Source organism: Xiphophorus hellerii, chromosome 11, assembly GCF_003331165.1.
Source record: "Xiphophorus hellerii strain 12219 chromosome 11, Xiphophorus_hellerii-4.1, whole genome shotgun sequence".
NCBI lineage: Eukaryota > Metazoa > Chordata > Actinopteri > Cyprinodontiformes > Poeciliidae > Xiphophorus > Xiphophorus hellerii.
Genome location: NC_045682.1, coordinates 22928824 through 22945479, shown reverse-complemented (window position 1 = coordinate 22945479; position 16656 = coordinate 22928824). Strand labels below are relative to the sequence as shown.

Here is a 16656-nt window from a genome sequence, read left to right as displayed (position 1 = left end):
CCGTCTAGAATCGTGAGTCAGACCATCCTGTCTCGTCGCTTTTGTAAAAAAGAAAGAAAAAAAACACCCCACATACCTTCGTGGCTTCACTTATGCTATTGTGATCAGATGTTGTGTTGTTGTTGACTGTTGTATTTATTTCCTAGAACATTGCCTGACTGTAACAGGAGAGAGGAGTGACAGCAGGAAAACAACTGATGGATCTGTTGTTTGACCCTCTCCGCTCCTCTCTTGTTTGTCATTATCCCCCCAATCTCCCTCGCTCTCCCCCGTTTAAAAAAAAAAATACACCGTGCTCACTTCTCTGCAGGACAATTTGTTCTCAAATGAAAGTGAGTCAACATCATCTGCTGCTTTTCACTGTTCATGTGCAGCCATTTCTGCTGCTGTTATGTGGTCGCAAGAAAGACTCGTATGAGCAGAACTTTGTGACACCAGACACCGAATTTGAATAAATGGTTTCAAAAACGGAATCTGAATTAGTGTAATATGAAATATGATCTATCTGTTTGGAAATGACTCACTAAATTGAAACAGAATTTAATATTTTGAAGTTAAACTGAGTTAATTTGCCAAAAATCCTTTATGGATTAAGCCCAGTCTGTGTTTGGCTACTGCTTGTTTACATGAGCGACACAAAAAATAGTCAGTTGCTGAACCTTCATCAGTGTTACCCTGTTTGCTTTGTTCTATAACCAGATTAAAAGAAAATTAAGATTTTGTTTTGAAGTCTTAAGAATTTCTATAAATATTTAATAACAATTACGTAAAAAAAAAAAAAAAAGAACACGTTTTTATGTGCCATCATTTCTCTTCTATTATGGCAGAGTGCTCTTGAAATAGCATACTAACTTAAATCATTTCAAGTCAAATAAGACATAAAATAAATCAGCTAAAACCTTTGCCAAACCAATTCTGAGTAAAAAGCATTAAAAGCTGATCAGTGTGAATTATATCTGTCACAGAGAGCATTTAGCACAACATCAAACACCACCTGGTGTCCCTCTGAGTGTTTGACTGCCCATGGCTGTGTGAGCTTGCAGCCAAAATCTGGACACTGTTGAACACTAGATTTGCGTGTAGGCGTGTGTGTGTGTAAGGGGGTTGGGGTTGCCATGTGCACAAACACTGTTTTTCACACACTCACACTAGCTCCGTAAATCCAATCAGGTGTTAAACTGAAGAATTTCACTGGAAACCTGTTTGTTTTGTGGATGAAATGAAACTATTTGTAGTGAATATTTTACAGTTATTTCTATTACCCAGTTGCATCAGTACAACAATCTGTTTGTAACCCTTAAATAAATACTAAGTTCTTGCATTGCTCCCATTCTTGGGAAAACATAAATAAATGTACTGTCCAGCGAAACGTAAGAATATATTTCCCTTTCTTTATGTTGGAGAGAAGTTCAATGGATGTATTGAAAAGAAGTTTCGCTCATCAAAATTTTACATTTCTAATAGTATAGATGGACATCTGGGTGTGAAGCCTAAATATGATTTGAGCAAATAAGCTAAGTTTGTTTTTTCTCAATCGCATGAACCACACCTCTCATTTGGATTACAATTTCAATCCGTTCTAGACAAGTATTCCAATTGGAGCGTTTATATGACACATTTTATTCAGATTACTTATTCATGTAAACGAGCCTACTGACCCGACTCTGAGTTCCTTTTGGATGATGGACCTTATGTGCAAGGGTGAAGCCAGCTACCCAATGGATGAAGCTTGGTTTGTTTTATTTGTGTTTCACTCTTCTTTCTTTATTTGGTCACGATTAATATATTTGTGTACTTCTTGATCCTAGCAGTGACTGGTTCCAACATCAAACCTACTTTTGAGTATATTTTAATTTTAGTTGCAAGAAATTAAATTAAAAATATTCATCCCCCAATCAGATTTAGATTGACAGTGATCCGCCAGATAACAAACAAGAATCTCCCAGGAAATCAGTAAAGAGAGCTAAAAATTAGAATGATGCTATGACTCTGAAAGTCATATTTGATGATTAAAGAAAACAAAGGAACAACAAAGAACAGACATTAGAAATGCACCACAGTATGACTGCAGTTATGCATAGTTGGGAAAAGAACAAAGAAATCCACAAACTCAAAAAGCATTTATTTGGTTCAATTTTCTTTTCTAGTTGTCCTTGTCGTTTTTCTCTAGTTTTATGTTTAAAATGAGACAGTCATTTCTGGATAGGAGTCTACAGCAGTCAGATAATGTAACTTTCAAGTCAGAATGTTTTATCTTTTGTCTAGGTTTAGGCAAACACGTTGTCCTTTCTACTTAGGTTTAACAACAGAAGCCTTCCAAGAAACGAGACAGAATGCCTTATCAGTTCCCAGCAGCATCAAACAACTTCTCAGTATGCAGCTCACAGCACATTTGAATTTAATTCTCTTTCCTTGTTCTTACTGAAGCAAAATAAAGAAACCTTATGTGTTGTCTATTTGTTGGGTATTTAATTTTGAGTAGCCACCCCATGTTTTGTACTAACAAAATTATATAATCGGATCTTAATGTAAGGAAAAGGTAGAGAAATGAAAATTACATGAAAATAAATATGGAAAAGTGTCTGCTATATCCTGTCATGTTGTGCTTTATCTGCCAGTGGTTGTGAGTGGGCAGGCTTAACACTGTCATTGCTCGATATTCACTCTGCGATGATGCCACAACCCCAGCTGAGAATGCATAAACACACCGACCCAAAATAATGTGCGAAAACAATTTGCACTCAGACATAGTTCCTCTCCCCATCTCACCATCTGTGCCTCCGTTGATGCCTCACGTCTGCTAAAAATCAACAGAGAAGTGCAGATGGTGTCATCAGTAAGCATCGCTTCGACACCTCTGCAAATCATCTCGCTCTTTGTGTTGAAACCTCTGGGGTGGGGTGACCCAAAAATAAGATCCAGTATGTCTCCAGAGAACCCAATCCTGTCTGAGAAACTTTATGAACTGTAAATGTGCTATATTTGGAGCATCCGTTACTTTTGTGCTCCATAAAACCTGTTTATGCAGGCGAACATACACAGAAAACGTAAATGTGCATTAATGTGTATGAATAATACAGGTCATCCACTAAAAGTCAGTAATCTATGTGTCGTGGTGCCAATTTATTTCATACATAGAAAACATTTCTCTCAAAATTCAACTGTGACATTATGACAATTACTGGTTGTATTTATTTGCCATTAAAGTTCTCAGTAATTATAGCTGTTATTTTTGGTTGCAGTTGATGTGATGCATTAAATGTCATTGCAGCGCTAATCTCTTATGAAAATATGTGGCTTGCATAATAGAATGTTCTGGGCGGATCATTTGGTTCATCATAACTACTTAAAAAATCACACACTTTACTTACTATTTACACAGAATATTGTAAGAAAATCTTACATGGTTTTCAAAACTCTTGGCAAAGTTATAGCAATCACTCTAAGTTTTAAATTTGTGGTAGAACTAAATGAAATCTCATGCAATCTTCAGAAGTCAAGTTAACAGCAGGTAAAGTCCACTTCTGTAACGTAATCTCAGGATAAATACAGTTCCCTGTGAAGGTTGTACAGGTATGGGATAAAGTTATGGAAAGGTTTAAAGCTAATCTACCAAGATATGGTCGTATAGAGCTACATCATGTAAAATGATGTGGTCTGATAAAATAAAACCATAATGAAATGTTTTGGACATAAATAATTAATACATAATGTTGACTGTGAAGCATGGTGGCAGCGTCATGCTATTGCTGGATGGATCATACAGGGCAGTGCTACAAGAAAACCAGTTAGAAGCTGCTAAAGACTTGAGACTGGGGGAGAGGTTGACCAACAGAACAATGACTGGAAGAATTCAGTCGGCGCTATAGTGGAATGGTTTTGATAAAAGCGTTGGACGTCTAGACCTAAATTTGAATGAGCAGGATTTGGTGGGATTTGAGCATTGATTTTCACAGATGCTCTTTATCCAGTCTGACTGAACTCCATTTTACAACTCAGGAAGAGCAAACACTTCATTCTCCTGTTGTACACATGTAATGGAGACTTGCAGTTGTTATTGATATGAAACGTGGTTCAAATGCATGTCACTCAAATGGTGGGAGTTCTTAGCTTGACACAATTACTCCATTGTTTATTTATTTTCATTTTTTTCATCAAGCGATAACTGTGTGATCCCAATCTCTTGGTGCTTCGCTATTTGTTACACACTCAGTATTTCCCAAAGCATCGTCTGGTCAACAAGTTCATTTCCTTCAGCCTGAGCCTTCATTTTCCACATTGGTGCTGTAACTTTACTTTAATCTGTTATAGCCTTAAACAGTTGGATGTACAGTCATATTCCTGCTTGGGTATCAGACACCCTTCAGCTGACTCATAATTGTCACTTCAACTACACGTTAAAGGCTTAATTACACTAAAAATAGTAGAGCTCGCTTCAGGCTGCTAGTAGCCCAATTTTAGTTGCATATTTTTTATGTGTATTCCACAATCACTGGAAGGCCATCTTTTTTTTTTTACCCATCTTAGGCTTTTTCAAATTTTCAATGTAATGTGTTGCAATTATCAACACACATCACATCATCTCACCTTAAATTATGTTTATTTTGCACATGCAATAGTAAATCTACTATTGAACGTGTACTTTGGAAAGTATAGGATGGGCATATAAATTCTGCGCTGAATTTATATCAATTGCATTTCAATCTCTGAGAAATATATCACATATTTTTCTTAACTCTAAACATAGTTTTAATGCCATGCTTTTACAAAACTATGCTTTTACTGGCACTGAAAGTAACAGTAACGAGCTGCAAATATAGCTGAATTATTAAACTAATAAAAGGTGCCATATTCAAGAACAGCTGGAGCCAAGGTTTGAGTATCATAAGTGGCAATTGTTACTGCACAATCCAGTCTCCTTAGTTAGCCCTTGGCTTTTAAGACTACTCCGGTGAGTCTGCACCACAAACAAGAAACAGGCATATATTTCGTAGGAGATTTATGAGCTATGTTTCTCTTAATTTACTGTATTTATCAAAATCAGTCGTGCAGTTAGAGCTTCCCTTTCACTAATGTACTAAATAATAGAATGTGTTATGTAACAACTGTTCCCACAAATGCTCTCAAATGTGTCTGAGTGCATATTATGTACAACCTCATGAAAAATGATCACATAACCTGTTATTTTTGAATAACCTGTTAAGGACTGTTGACTAAGCTACTGTCTTGTTTGTTGTAATAACTGCTCAGGTTGTAAAATCAGGATGCATCTGTAATATCTAATGAAAATGTTTAAGGCAGCCTGCAAGCAGACAGCTTAGACCAGCAAATATTTACACCCGAAGTCTGCAGCTGCATGGTAAAATCTGTATCACATACAGATAAGTATAACTTTTCCACCTGATGTACAAAATCGGACCCAGATATGTAGTTTTTGACTTCCGAAAATGCTTTTCAGCTCCTGACATGTTTGAGCAACGGAAAATTGATTTTTATTGAAAATTCCAGTTTTAGGCTGCCGAGTAATATTCTTGTCATTTTTCTCTCCAGCCCAGATAAATCGCTCCTGAACTTTCTGGTGAAGTGACATAACATAAGGAATGTGACAGCTGTAGGCTGTATGCTGGATATGTCTGCAAGTGGTGGTTCTTGAAGCACTGAACTCCTGCTGCAGTCCATACATTTTGAAACTTCACCAAACTCTAAAAGGCTTTGCTTCAAAATCCTCACAAGGCTTTAATTATCCCTGATACTCATGCACCTTTTTTCTTTCCACTAAATTTTGCTTTCCAATATTTTTGAATACAGCCCTCTGTGGATGGAAACATCTTTGGTGATGGCATTTTCTGGATTAGCCTTACTGTGTAATGTGTCAATAGTCATGATTGTCTAGCTATAATATAACTGTAACATAAATTTTCATTTTATTTGTCTTAAGCAATGTTATTTTCTGATACAGGGAACTTTGTGTTTTTGTTAACTCTAAGCCATAATGATCAAAATTAACAAGAATAACAGTATGAAATATGTAACTCTGCTTATAATAAATCTGCATGAGTCATACGAGTTTAATTTTTAAATTGAATTACTAAAATAAACTGCATTTCCAACTATAATTTATTGAGGCATGCTTGTAATTAACATTATACTATATATCAATTTTACTGTAGTCCACTTCAGCATCATACAGTGAAGGAGAATAGCAGCTAACTGAAGCAACGTCTTTAGTTAAATAACAAAACGTTTTGTAGGATTTGTTGTTAAAAACAGTTAATATTAGAATTTACAATGTTGATCTTTTTATTACCAATATCCATTACCTTTAGAAATCCCTTTTTATAGTGTGGACTGGTTTTGTTTCTTCGGGAATGCGAAAATGGAGGTGTTGAGTAAGCAGCTGAAGCTTTGGGAGGGTTTTCTGGTCATAAATAGAACATTTCTTTATGAAGAAACAGAGCTTTTAGAACACTCTGTTCTGAATCACTCCAGTATGTGTCCTTTGCTTTAAGCTCAATCCACCTGCTCGTCATTCTGTTTTGCTTCCAGATTAAATAAAAGCGTAAATTTATTGGTAACTATAACCGAGCAGCACTAAAAGAAGACAATTTTAGGATTTTTTTTTTTTTTTACCCGTCCTTCCTTCTCTCCTGCCAGCTCTCTATCTCTCCCTCCGCTCCCCGTGCGCGTCAGAGTTTGCGCAAGCAGCCTCTCCGCCTCTCCGTGTAGTATAGCGCAGCTCCGTCTCCCATTCACACCAGTTTACTACCAGACACACACTCGGTCGGAACGCGTTAAAAAAAAGGTGCTGCTCCTCTCCTTTCGCCACTTTGGATTAACACTGTGCTTTTTTCGCCATGCTGGAAGTGGAAGGTAGGAAACTCGGCCGACGTTTTTGTTGCCATTTCAAGCCCGAAACTTATGTGTTAAAATCCGGATGATCATAGATGTTCTATTCCCCGATATTTGACCTTGACGAACAGCTTTTCTAAAAGCGATTTCGATTGTTTTTGGTACAAAATAAATTGGTGACATTAACGCTGTAGGCTAATGTCGTTTTGTAATTGAAAGGAGGGCTTCACTGTCTAACGCTGATGCTGAATTTCATCAATGAAGGAACGGCACCGACAACTCATCGTTTTAATTTATCCTCACACGTGTTAAAAAAAAAACCCAAACTAATTATATGAACGTTTGAGTAATTTAATGGGGAAGCCGTCAACCGATTGCTGTGTTCATTTCCTTTTACTGTGGAATAATTCAGAAAGTTCTTGGGCATGAATTGGACTACAAAAATGTATCCGTGAAGAGGCTTTTCTTGTTCAATTCATGCTGAGACTCAGGGAATCAAGTGAAAGAAAGCATTAACAAAAAAGCTTGTCTGCTGCATCAAGGGATTGACTGTGAAAATCTATGCTGCCTACATTTAGCAATCTTCAGATTAGTGGGGAAATAAGGTTCAGAAGTGTGGTTAAAGGTAAAACGCAGAGGGGGGCTTGATAGCGACAAAGATTGGTAAATCCCTTTTAATGGATTTTTAAAATTTATTTTACTTTAATTCCTGAATAACGCTACTTCCCAGTTCTTCAGGAACAGACCTATTTTTTCTCTTCAAACAGCAGGCCTTTACTGCACAATAAATCGGCTTTTGTATAAAATTGCTTCAAAACTCAGACTACTTCAATTTATAACATTTAGGGGTGTGACATTCAGATCCAGATGTGATATAATGAGCTCCCTTTTTTTGTTTTCACAAATAGAGAAAAAGGTTGACAAATCCACAACTAATCAGTGAAGAATAATTTCCCCAAATTTTCTGTCTTCTTCTGTGCCCAGTGTTTGTGATTCCCTAAATTGAGAAAGGTCAAGCATGAAGCCTATTGCAGTGCTTTCAGTAAAAGAAGAAAAGATTCCAGTTGGAATTAGTTAAAATTCCAACTGGAAGTTCATGGCAATTCTAACAATGCCAATAATAAATCCGTGGTCCCTGTAGAATAATTAGCTTTAAGCATTTTATATTCTGAACTAAAGGTGATTAAATGCAATCGAAGGTCCATAAAAACAAACATTTAAATAGAATGAAATTAGTATACACAATAGTAGCAAATGCAAATTCTAGAATTTTCTATCAAACAACCCACACTGGCAGAATCAGTCTGGTGTTATCAACATCAAGACCGCCACTCTATAGTGCTTTTCACATTACAATAGAATAAAGTTTTCTCAAATTTTGCTTTGAAGAATTGTGTTTTTGGTTGACTAGTCTGAGTATTTTAATTTTTGAACTAGTGAATATCAAATGGAGTCCAGACATTCAAACCAACTGTGAGACAGACCCTCAGTTAAGTGGTAATACTGTCAATAATCCTGAAGCAAATGCATACTTTTGCGTCTGTAAGAGCCAACTTTAGCAGCTAAAGGTTAGCTAGTTGGAATATTAGTTTAGAGTTTAAAACTCAGCCAAGTCTTCTCATTCCTCTTATTTGCTGTTGCAGTAGTTAGTTAAAAGTAGCGCAGTGTTAGATGCTTTGGTAGATTTAGTCCCGTCCAACATGCAGTCTGTACTGTTACGTTGCAATATTGTTGTTACCGTTGCTAATGGTAGCCAGTAAGGGTTGACACTAAAGTTGACGTCTATTTTGAATTTATTTAACGGTATTGCTAACCTAAGGAGCCATTTCACAGTTTGTTTATTGATTTAGACTTCATTTGATAATCAGTTTCAAACTCTAACATTCTTGTTTGTTCTAGCCTGATTGTGATTAATATCTTTGGTTTGTAAAACCTTCACTTTGCTGAAAACTAAAAAAAAGGGAGATTTTCAATGCTTTTGACATCATAAATTTCTCACAGACAAGAAAAGAAAAACTGTAGTTACAGGCAGTGGCAGTGTTTGGTACAGGTAACTTATCTCACTGCCCACAATGCCGTTCTGCGAGGGGCGGCACAATCACTTATGGGAAAAAACTGCATTGATCACATTGATTTCAAATAACCCACATTTTCTCACTACTCCCTTTTATCACGGTTGCAATTTTCCTATGCTTTAGCATCCCACTCTGTAAGATCCACACAAGGTGTGTTTAACACTAGGAGGGCCAAAGGTAGTCCACGTAGACAACACTCCTATTCAGGCTAGAGATGGCCAAATGGCCTAAGTACCCTTAAGTACCCTGGTAATGGCCTCAGCATCTCACAGTTGCACAATTGTTCCTTAGACTTCGACTTCGACTTAGACTGACTTTGTTGTCATTTTCAATGCACAGGGTGTATACAGAACGAAATTTTGTTGCATACGGCTCAGGACAATGTTTGAGGTTCCAATGTTGTGAGTAAAATAAAATACAGTATAAAATATGAATATAAATCTAAATATAAAATATAAAGTGCAGGACTGACAGTAATATAGAAGTCCACCCATCTCTCCTGCACCCCAATGCATGCCTGATAAAGCACATGTGCATTCAGTGCTGCCATGTCAATCATGTTTGCCAGGTTTGCTGACCAGCTGTCACATAGTGATGGAACCTTGGTCACCCCCCGCAAGATTATGACTGAAATAAATGCCATTAGTTCTTGTGAACTAAATAGGTGAAGCAGTCACCTATTTATCCTCCACAGCACAAAAGGCTGCATGCAAATTTGCATGTGCAAAGTCTATTAGATCTCTTTTGCTTACACTTTTTGCATGATTTTTTTGAGGTGGATCAACACAATTAATTTGGTTAGTTTATTTCTAAACTGCCATTTTATACCCTCTTAGCTTTATTTCAAAGAGAAACATTACTAATTTCTTTTAGAAAAACCTTTGCATACTTTTTGAAACAGATTGTATGTTTTGCAAACTCTATGTACATTTGGCAAAATGACCTGGATAATGCAGCACAACATCATGGATCAGCTGCAAAAGGTCACATCTCTCCAAAAACACTTCATGTATGCTTCAAAACTAAACTGAAGAGCATTACCTACAGGAGATCTGATCTCCTGTAGGTATCATAGATACCCACCCCCAACATGGACTATTCACATCCCTACCTTCTGGCCTGACGGTCAACGACCACATGTACAATAGAACAATAGAAGAGATGAATGGAGGCTAATTTGAGCCATCAGAGTCGTCAGGTTTTCAAGACTAGGTCTTGAAAACCTGGCAGGTCTTAAAAACCTGGCCCTCCTAGTGTTTCAGAATACTAGCACAAAAGGCATTGTAGCCCACCAAATTTTTAATTCAGGCAATACTTTGTGATTGCAAAATTGCACATGTTGTTAATTTGTACTGACATGATGCATCTCTACGTGAAATTCTTAATGATGCCCTCAAGTTTATTTTGCCTGACTGCAGGACTCAGGTGAAATGTTGATTAATATAATTTTCTTGTTTAACGAGATCCTGCCGCGGGGATTTTTTGTGCTCTGCTTCAGCTGGAAAAAGAGACTACTGAGGTCACACGTGCACTGAACTGGCAGTCAAAAATAAGGACAACCTTTGCTTACCTCCAGCCGACAATGTAAATAGTTTGAGCGAAAGGGTTTGAGTCATGGCTAAAGAAAGATACCAAAACATAACATAAGCGAAAGAAGCGTAAAATGGATTTTAGTGTTTCCTTTTTCTGCTTCCTCACTCCTACTCCGTCTCATTCATGTGCATGGATATGCTGAGGGCGGAAGTGTGGGCTGCTATAAGTGTCCTGAAAAACACCAGTCCAGTTTTAAATGTTTTTCTTTTCCAGTCTTTCCCTCTCTCATCTCTTGCGTGTTCCACTTTTCTCTCGTTTTTTTCTCCCCCTCCAGTGAACGGGACGCCGGCCAGTCAGCAGTCCACTCCTCATTCGGGGAAATCTCCCACCCCCTCCCCGACCAGCCCAGGCAGCCTCAGCCGACGCCAGGTAGGACTAGATTACACAAGCAGATACACACACACACATACACGTAATCACATAAGATTTCCACCCACAATCAGCCCACACATTTTAGAGACTTTTAAGTCTGTAACACACTCCTTTTATGTTCTCAGGAAAAGGACAAAGCTGTGACTGAGCATAGGCCAACTACATCTTAGAGTCACTTGAACATGAAGAAACCAGCACATCCCAACACCTTTAGCATCTAAGATCAGGGTGGGGAGTGAAGCTTTGATCTCATCCAGTACTGCTCTGAGAAGCTCTGAAGGCATATACGTTTGGACACGTGTTACTAGTCGGAAAAACACGTCCATTGCATTTACACATATGCTGACGCATTGCTCTTTGCTCCTCGCCGAGAATTCTATCTGCAAGTGTTGGCGCTGCATCGCACAGCGCCAGCCCTCGCTTCTAGTTATCTCTGGATTTATGAGTCAGCAGTTTGTCCAGCATCTGATCTAAAAATGACAAGGGCGGATCTTGTGTCATTTTGTATGTGTACGCCCCTGCAAAGGATTTAGAAAACATTTTATAGTAGTAAGAGTTTATCAATTCAACTGTTTGTAAAGTTTCATTTTACTGATTAAAACATTTATTGGAAACACTATATTCACAAGAGAATATGAGATAGGATAGTAATAGGATTGACGCACAAATTAAAGGTATAATGCAGAGAAAGGACATGCAACTCAATGGAAAAATGTCTAATTCAAAGACTAATTGTTCCTTCTGATTTCATAGCCCAGTTGTTGTGAGCTTGAATTTCAACTTAAATGTGTCAAGATGAATGTTTTGGTACAACAGTGATAATGGTGAGCTTTTATTTTCTCCTTCAACAGAGCTACTGATTTCAGCAGTACAAATGAAACTCATGTAGTTTCTCCCCAACCTTGTGGCTGAAGGTTACTGCAAGTCCTTCAATTTCATTTTTTAAATGTGATTCAAAAATTTCCAGAAGAATTAAGTTTTTGGATTAGTTTCTGTCTTGACCAAAGCTCAGGAGATTTTTAAAATATATATGAACTCGTTGCGATATTGCTCCTGCTCTGATAACTTTGCTTTAGTTTTTTCTTGTCTTTTCTTATGAAGGCTTCCGTTTAGGCAAATTGAAATACTTTTTAGACTTCGTCAAGTCAACAGTGCTACTCTTTTTTTTCTTCTTCTGTTCTGCCATTTTTTCAGTAACACTGGCAACATAATAAGCGAATATAGCTGGCCAGTGAATGGGGGTTTCTGCTTGGCTTGTAGCTTGCCCACAGTATTTAATGTTACAAAACAGTCCTTCTATATTAAGAAAGATTGTTGAGCATCCTCTAGTTTCTGTGCTGTTACTGTTTGCATTTTTCCACATCTCAAAGCTTTGAATACAATTTTTAATCAATAGACACTGGCTGCCATACCGGGATTGGATCACCTTGACTCCTCAAACACTGCTAATTAGAAAAAAAACCCAAACATAATATTTATTTAACTGTATGTTCACAGTGAACAAGGGCATATGAATTTAATATGACTTATTTGAAAAGTTTCACTTTACTGTTTAAATAGAATGCCATTAACATAAAATATTTATATACCCATAGATAAGCACTACAGAGATGCTTGTGAAGGTGTTTGAGAAAACAAGGCCTAGAAGCTTCATAGGTTCTGTTTCGTGCAACATTTGAGAAGCGATTTGATAAAACAAGAAGGATCTATCAGTGGTACAGTTGTTAGCCAGGGCTGTGGGAGCGGATCAGATTTGGGTTGCAGCTACTGAGAACCAAACAGCAGAACTTACGCATTTGCCTGGAACTGGGTCGACATAAAAGAAACAGGCTGGCACGTACATACATTACATTAACCCGCATTGCCAAACACACTCAGAGAATAAACAGGGAGAACTGTCATGATTTAGACTACTGAAAATTTAAATTTCATATAGAAAAATATCTTTTCTTAATTGTAAACACATACACCAAAGTAAAAATTAAATTGAATTGCTTCAGACTGGAGTCAAACTTCAAATTGGTAAAGGTTGGCAGTTATTCAGCTTTAATTTTGTGTTTCTAGTGACTACACATGTGAATTACCATCTTATTACTCAGGTAAACAGTTTATTCTGAGATGTGATCGTAGGCTGAACTCATAATGAGAAAATGAAAGTAAAACACACTTTTTTTGCACAGTTCACTGAAAACAGCAGTTAAATTCTTTTGAACATCACAAGCTGAGAGCCTATTTCATAAAGAGAGATTATTCTGAGTTTTGCAATTTCTAACACTTTACACTGAGCCTGCAATAGCTTGACTAGAAGGAGGAGTGGAAGCCTCTTTCAGCCCATTATCTCCCCTCTCCACTCTGCAGCTTCACACTCTTCAGCAATATTATGTTATAATTCTCGCCCTGCGCCTTACTTTCCTGTGCTCCGTGGTAGAGATTCCTTCTCTCCCCTGTGACAGTTTCAGCTGCAGCCATTCCTACTCACTCACAGTGAGTGAGTGAGAATGAGTCCCAGGCCTGGATTCATTTGAAAGGGTGAAATTGTATCCCCTCTTTCTCCTGTGGATTACTTCCCTGTGGATTACTTCCACAGGAGAAATGATAGAAGCAGACACCAGGTTCAACAAGTCAAGTACATCTGTACTCTCTCCTTACACCTGTCATTTCTGATCTGCAATTTTTGTAAAGCTCTGTTCTCTAGATGCCCACTTCAGCTGACTTCTGATTTTTTTTGAGTAGTAATATAGGGCAATATTTTACTGAAGTAAAAAGTCAAGATTTTGCCAATATTGTGAAACAAAAGTTATATTATTTATCGCCATGGTTAGCATAGCTAGCAGTGCAGCAATTTCCATGTGTATTCCTAAAGAATGTTAGATCACTTAGCTTTCCACAACACTGCTAATCCAGTATGTTGCATGACAGATGGAGATTGAGAACTCTTAAGGGTAAAATGGAGCAACTTTGCTGTAGTCCTTTTGGCCTTTCTGTTACCTGATGAAAATCTTGTTCTCTCCAAAAAATCGTTGAACCTCAAAACATGCCTTACCATGTCAAAGAAACAGTTTTTGAATAGCTTTCCAAAGAGAATTGTAGATGCAGCCGTATTGTTTCAGTCCTCCAGTTCACTTTAACATGTCACCTTGGTGGAATCAGCTCTCAGAATTAGGTTGCCTACATTCCTCTGTTCAGTGCAACCTGTTTTCCTCAAGCAGAATAAACTGACACAGTAGCTTTTATCTTTTAAATTTCATGCATGCAAAGCTGTATTTACAAAGATACGCATAAATCCTCCAGGAATCCGAGCAGACATTCATGCAGGCTTCAGAAGAAACACTTATGCATAAAATCATCATTTGTGCTCTGGTGGCAGATGAGCACGATGCACTTGCTGTCTGATTTACACATTCTGTGCACAATGTGACCTATTTTTGTAAACTGGCAGCCAAAGCTTATAAAAGTGATTTGCATCCACAAAGTCACCCACCTCCTCCCTTCGCTCCCTCCTTTCTGTTCAAACTTCTCATTGTCCCTTCAAGGCCGCTTGCTTCTCAAACAGCAGTCTACTTCTCTTTCATATTTTCCTTTTAAATGTGCCGACACGTTCAGCCACACAGGCTCCCGCACCAGGCTTTGCTATCCGAGGCGGATGTAGATGAATGAAAGCAGCCGGCGAGGTCACGGCTCTGTGAAAAATACAAAGCGGAGAAATAAATCATAAATCAAGCGAAAAAATTAAATGTGACGGCGACAACTTGGAGGTGAGAGAAACAGACGTTCACGTTGCAGAACCTGTGACAGTCGGGTTGTTTGGATGAGCTGGTGATATGTCACATATACCATCTTTTCACTCTTTAGTCATCCATCCATTGTCTGCATCTGCTTAGGTGTCTTCCTCAAGTGTTCATTAGGCGAGTATTTTAGCCAATCATATCCAGTTTCCATTGAGTTGCATGCTCTGTCCCTCATCCATATCACTCATTTCTTGTATTGGGTGATTTATCATAAATTTTTTGTGTGTGTTTGTGTGAGAAAGAAAGAAACCGTGAGATGAAAAAGAAATGATCCATTAAACCTTGTAACTTTGTCTTATTCATCCATAGGACTGTTTTTTGTTTTGTTTTGTTTTTCTTGTATTGCACTGTATTTCCTGTTACTTTTTGTGTTATTGTCATTAAGTAGTCTGTTTTTTCTTAATGTGACTGGCTGCACCACATGAGGCTAAGTCATTAGTTTCTAAACTTGTAGATTTGTTGTTTTTTTTTTTGAAAGTTTTATTAACAAAATAAATTATTTAAATGATTATAAAATGTGTAATATTCAATGCTCCTTAAGATAACTCTTTTGCAAAGAGATGCAGAACATTTTCATGCATACCTTTTTTTGGGATAAATTACATTCATGATATGACAACTGTCATGTGAGGCTGCCAGCTCTTCTTGGCTCATTTGTTCCTGTTTTGTGTTTCCTTTTTTTCTGAATGTATTCATTTTCATTTGTTTGAGTCATTAAATTTGTTTCATTTTCATTTTGTGGTCTTTCTTCTTGTGCTCCTTATGTTTCTTATTTTTATGTATGATTGCAATTAACTTTTCATAAGCTGCCCAACTGAGCGGAATAGCTCTGCATTAATAACTAGAAGCCCAGAGCAGCTGCTATCCACTCTGTTTGGACAATTTTCTCTTCATCTATGCATTTTTGGTATGTAAAGAGATACAATTATTACAGCTTCCTCCATTTAGTAACATGACTGGTAAAAATATGTAACCTGTTTTGATTAAAACGTGAAGTTTGACTAATGCACTGAAATGCACAATTGGTCATTTTAAAAACCTTACTTACAGTTAACTGGGCTGATTTTAATTTTACTACTTTAGAAAGCGCACCTGAAGTTCTCGCGATTTAAAAAAAAAAAAGTCTTTGGTCTATTAAATTAACTCTTTGCAAATGAAGTTCAAAATCCCGATAAGATCCCATCACTTTGTCTGAGTGGCAGAGCAGAAAAAAGACAGTCTGTCTGTCTAGACAACAAGTCCAGTAATCTAATCTGTCTTGTTTGCTGTTTAAACCCAGAGAGTCATACAGGGACAAAACAAACTCTTCAGTTTCCATTAAATCATATTACATTTTTCCACCAAAAACAAACAGCGTTAAGTCCTTTGTCTAATATTGTCTGGCACTGAAAGTGACAAGAGAGGCTGCAGGGGGAAAAAAAAGAGCCTCAATTCTTTGAGACCAGAGAGCAGGAAGGCTTCGGGATGTGTCTCCTAATCAGATTCAGACAGCAGCACAGAGGACAAAGCTGGAAATACCTCTAAGTTGGTTATGTAAATGTGCACTGCATTTTTAATCTGCAGCTCTACAGCTGGCAGCCTTTCTTTACCACCACAGAACAGATCATTATTTCTGCCTCAACACATCTGCTTCTGCGATTATGCTTCCCATTTAAAGTCAGCCTCCCTAATTCTCTTTTATCCACTGACCAGTTTTCAGCTGCCTAGAACTCCCATTGCAGATTTGAAGAGAAGTATGTCCAAAAAAATTATGTGAAAGGTTTTGCCAAGTGTGTTTTTTAGCAGAGTGACTCAGTTCAAACAAGAGTGCCGAGCTCTGAAGTCAGAAATAACAAAATGAGCCAGCAGGGAGAATGCTGGGCTTTATGATATAATCATGATTAACATCACCCAGAACAGACTCCTCATCCTTTCTCTCTCACTCTGTCTGTCACTCCATCTGTCTCACCGGCATCCTCACAGGAAAGACGGGCAGCGTT

General features: G+C 37.7%; 1 protein-coding gene across 4 annotated transcripts in view; it reads left to right on the top strand.

Annotated features, from left to right (window-relative positions):
* dclk1a (doublecortin-like kinase 1a) overlaps window positions 1-16656 on the top strand; it is a 50994-nt gene that overhangs the window by 22587 nt on the left and 11751 nt on the right. For 3 of the 4 annotated variants that reach the window (XM_032576688.1, XM_032576689.1, XM_032576687.1), the window contains exon 6: window positions 10792-10886. In XM_032576688.1, coding sequence (XP_032432579.1) covers window positions 10792-10886 — 95 coding nt within the window. Of the gene's footprint in view, window positions 1-6725; window positions 6871-10791; window positions 10887-16656 lie in introns of those variants that run through there. The other variant, XM_032576690.1, reaches the window with a different exon arrangement.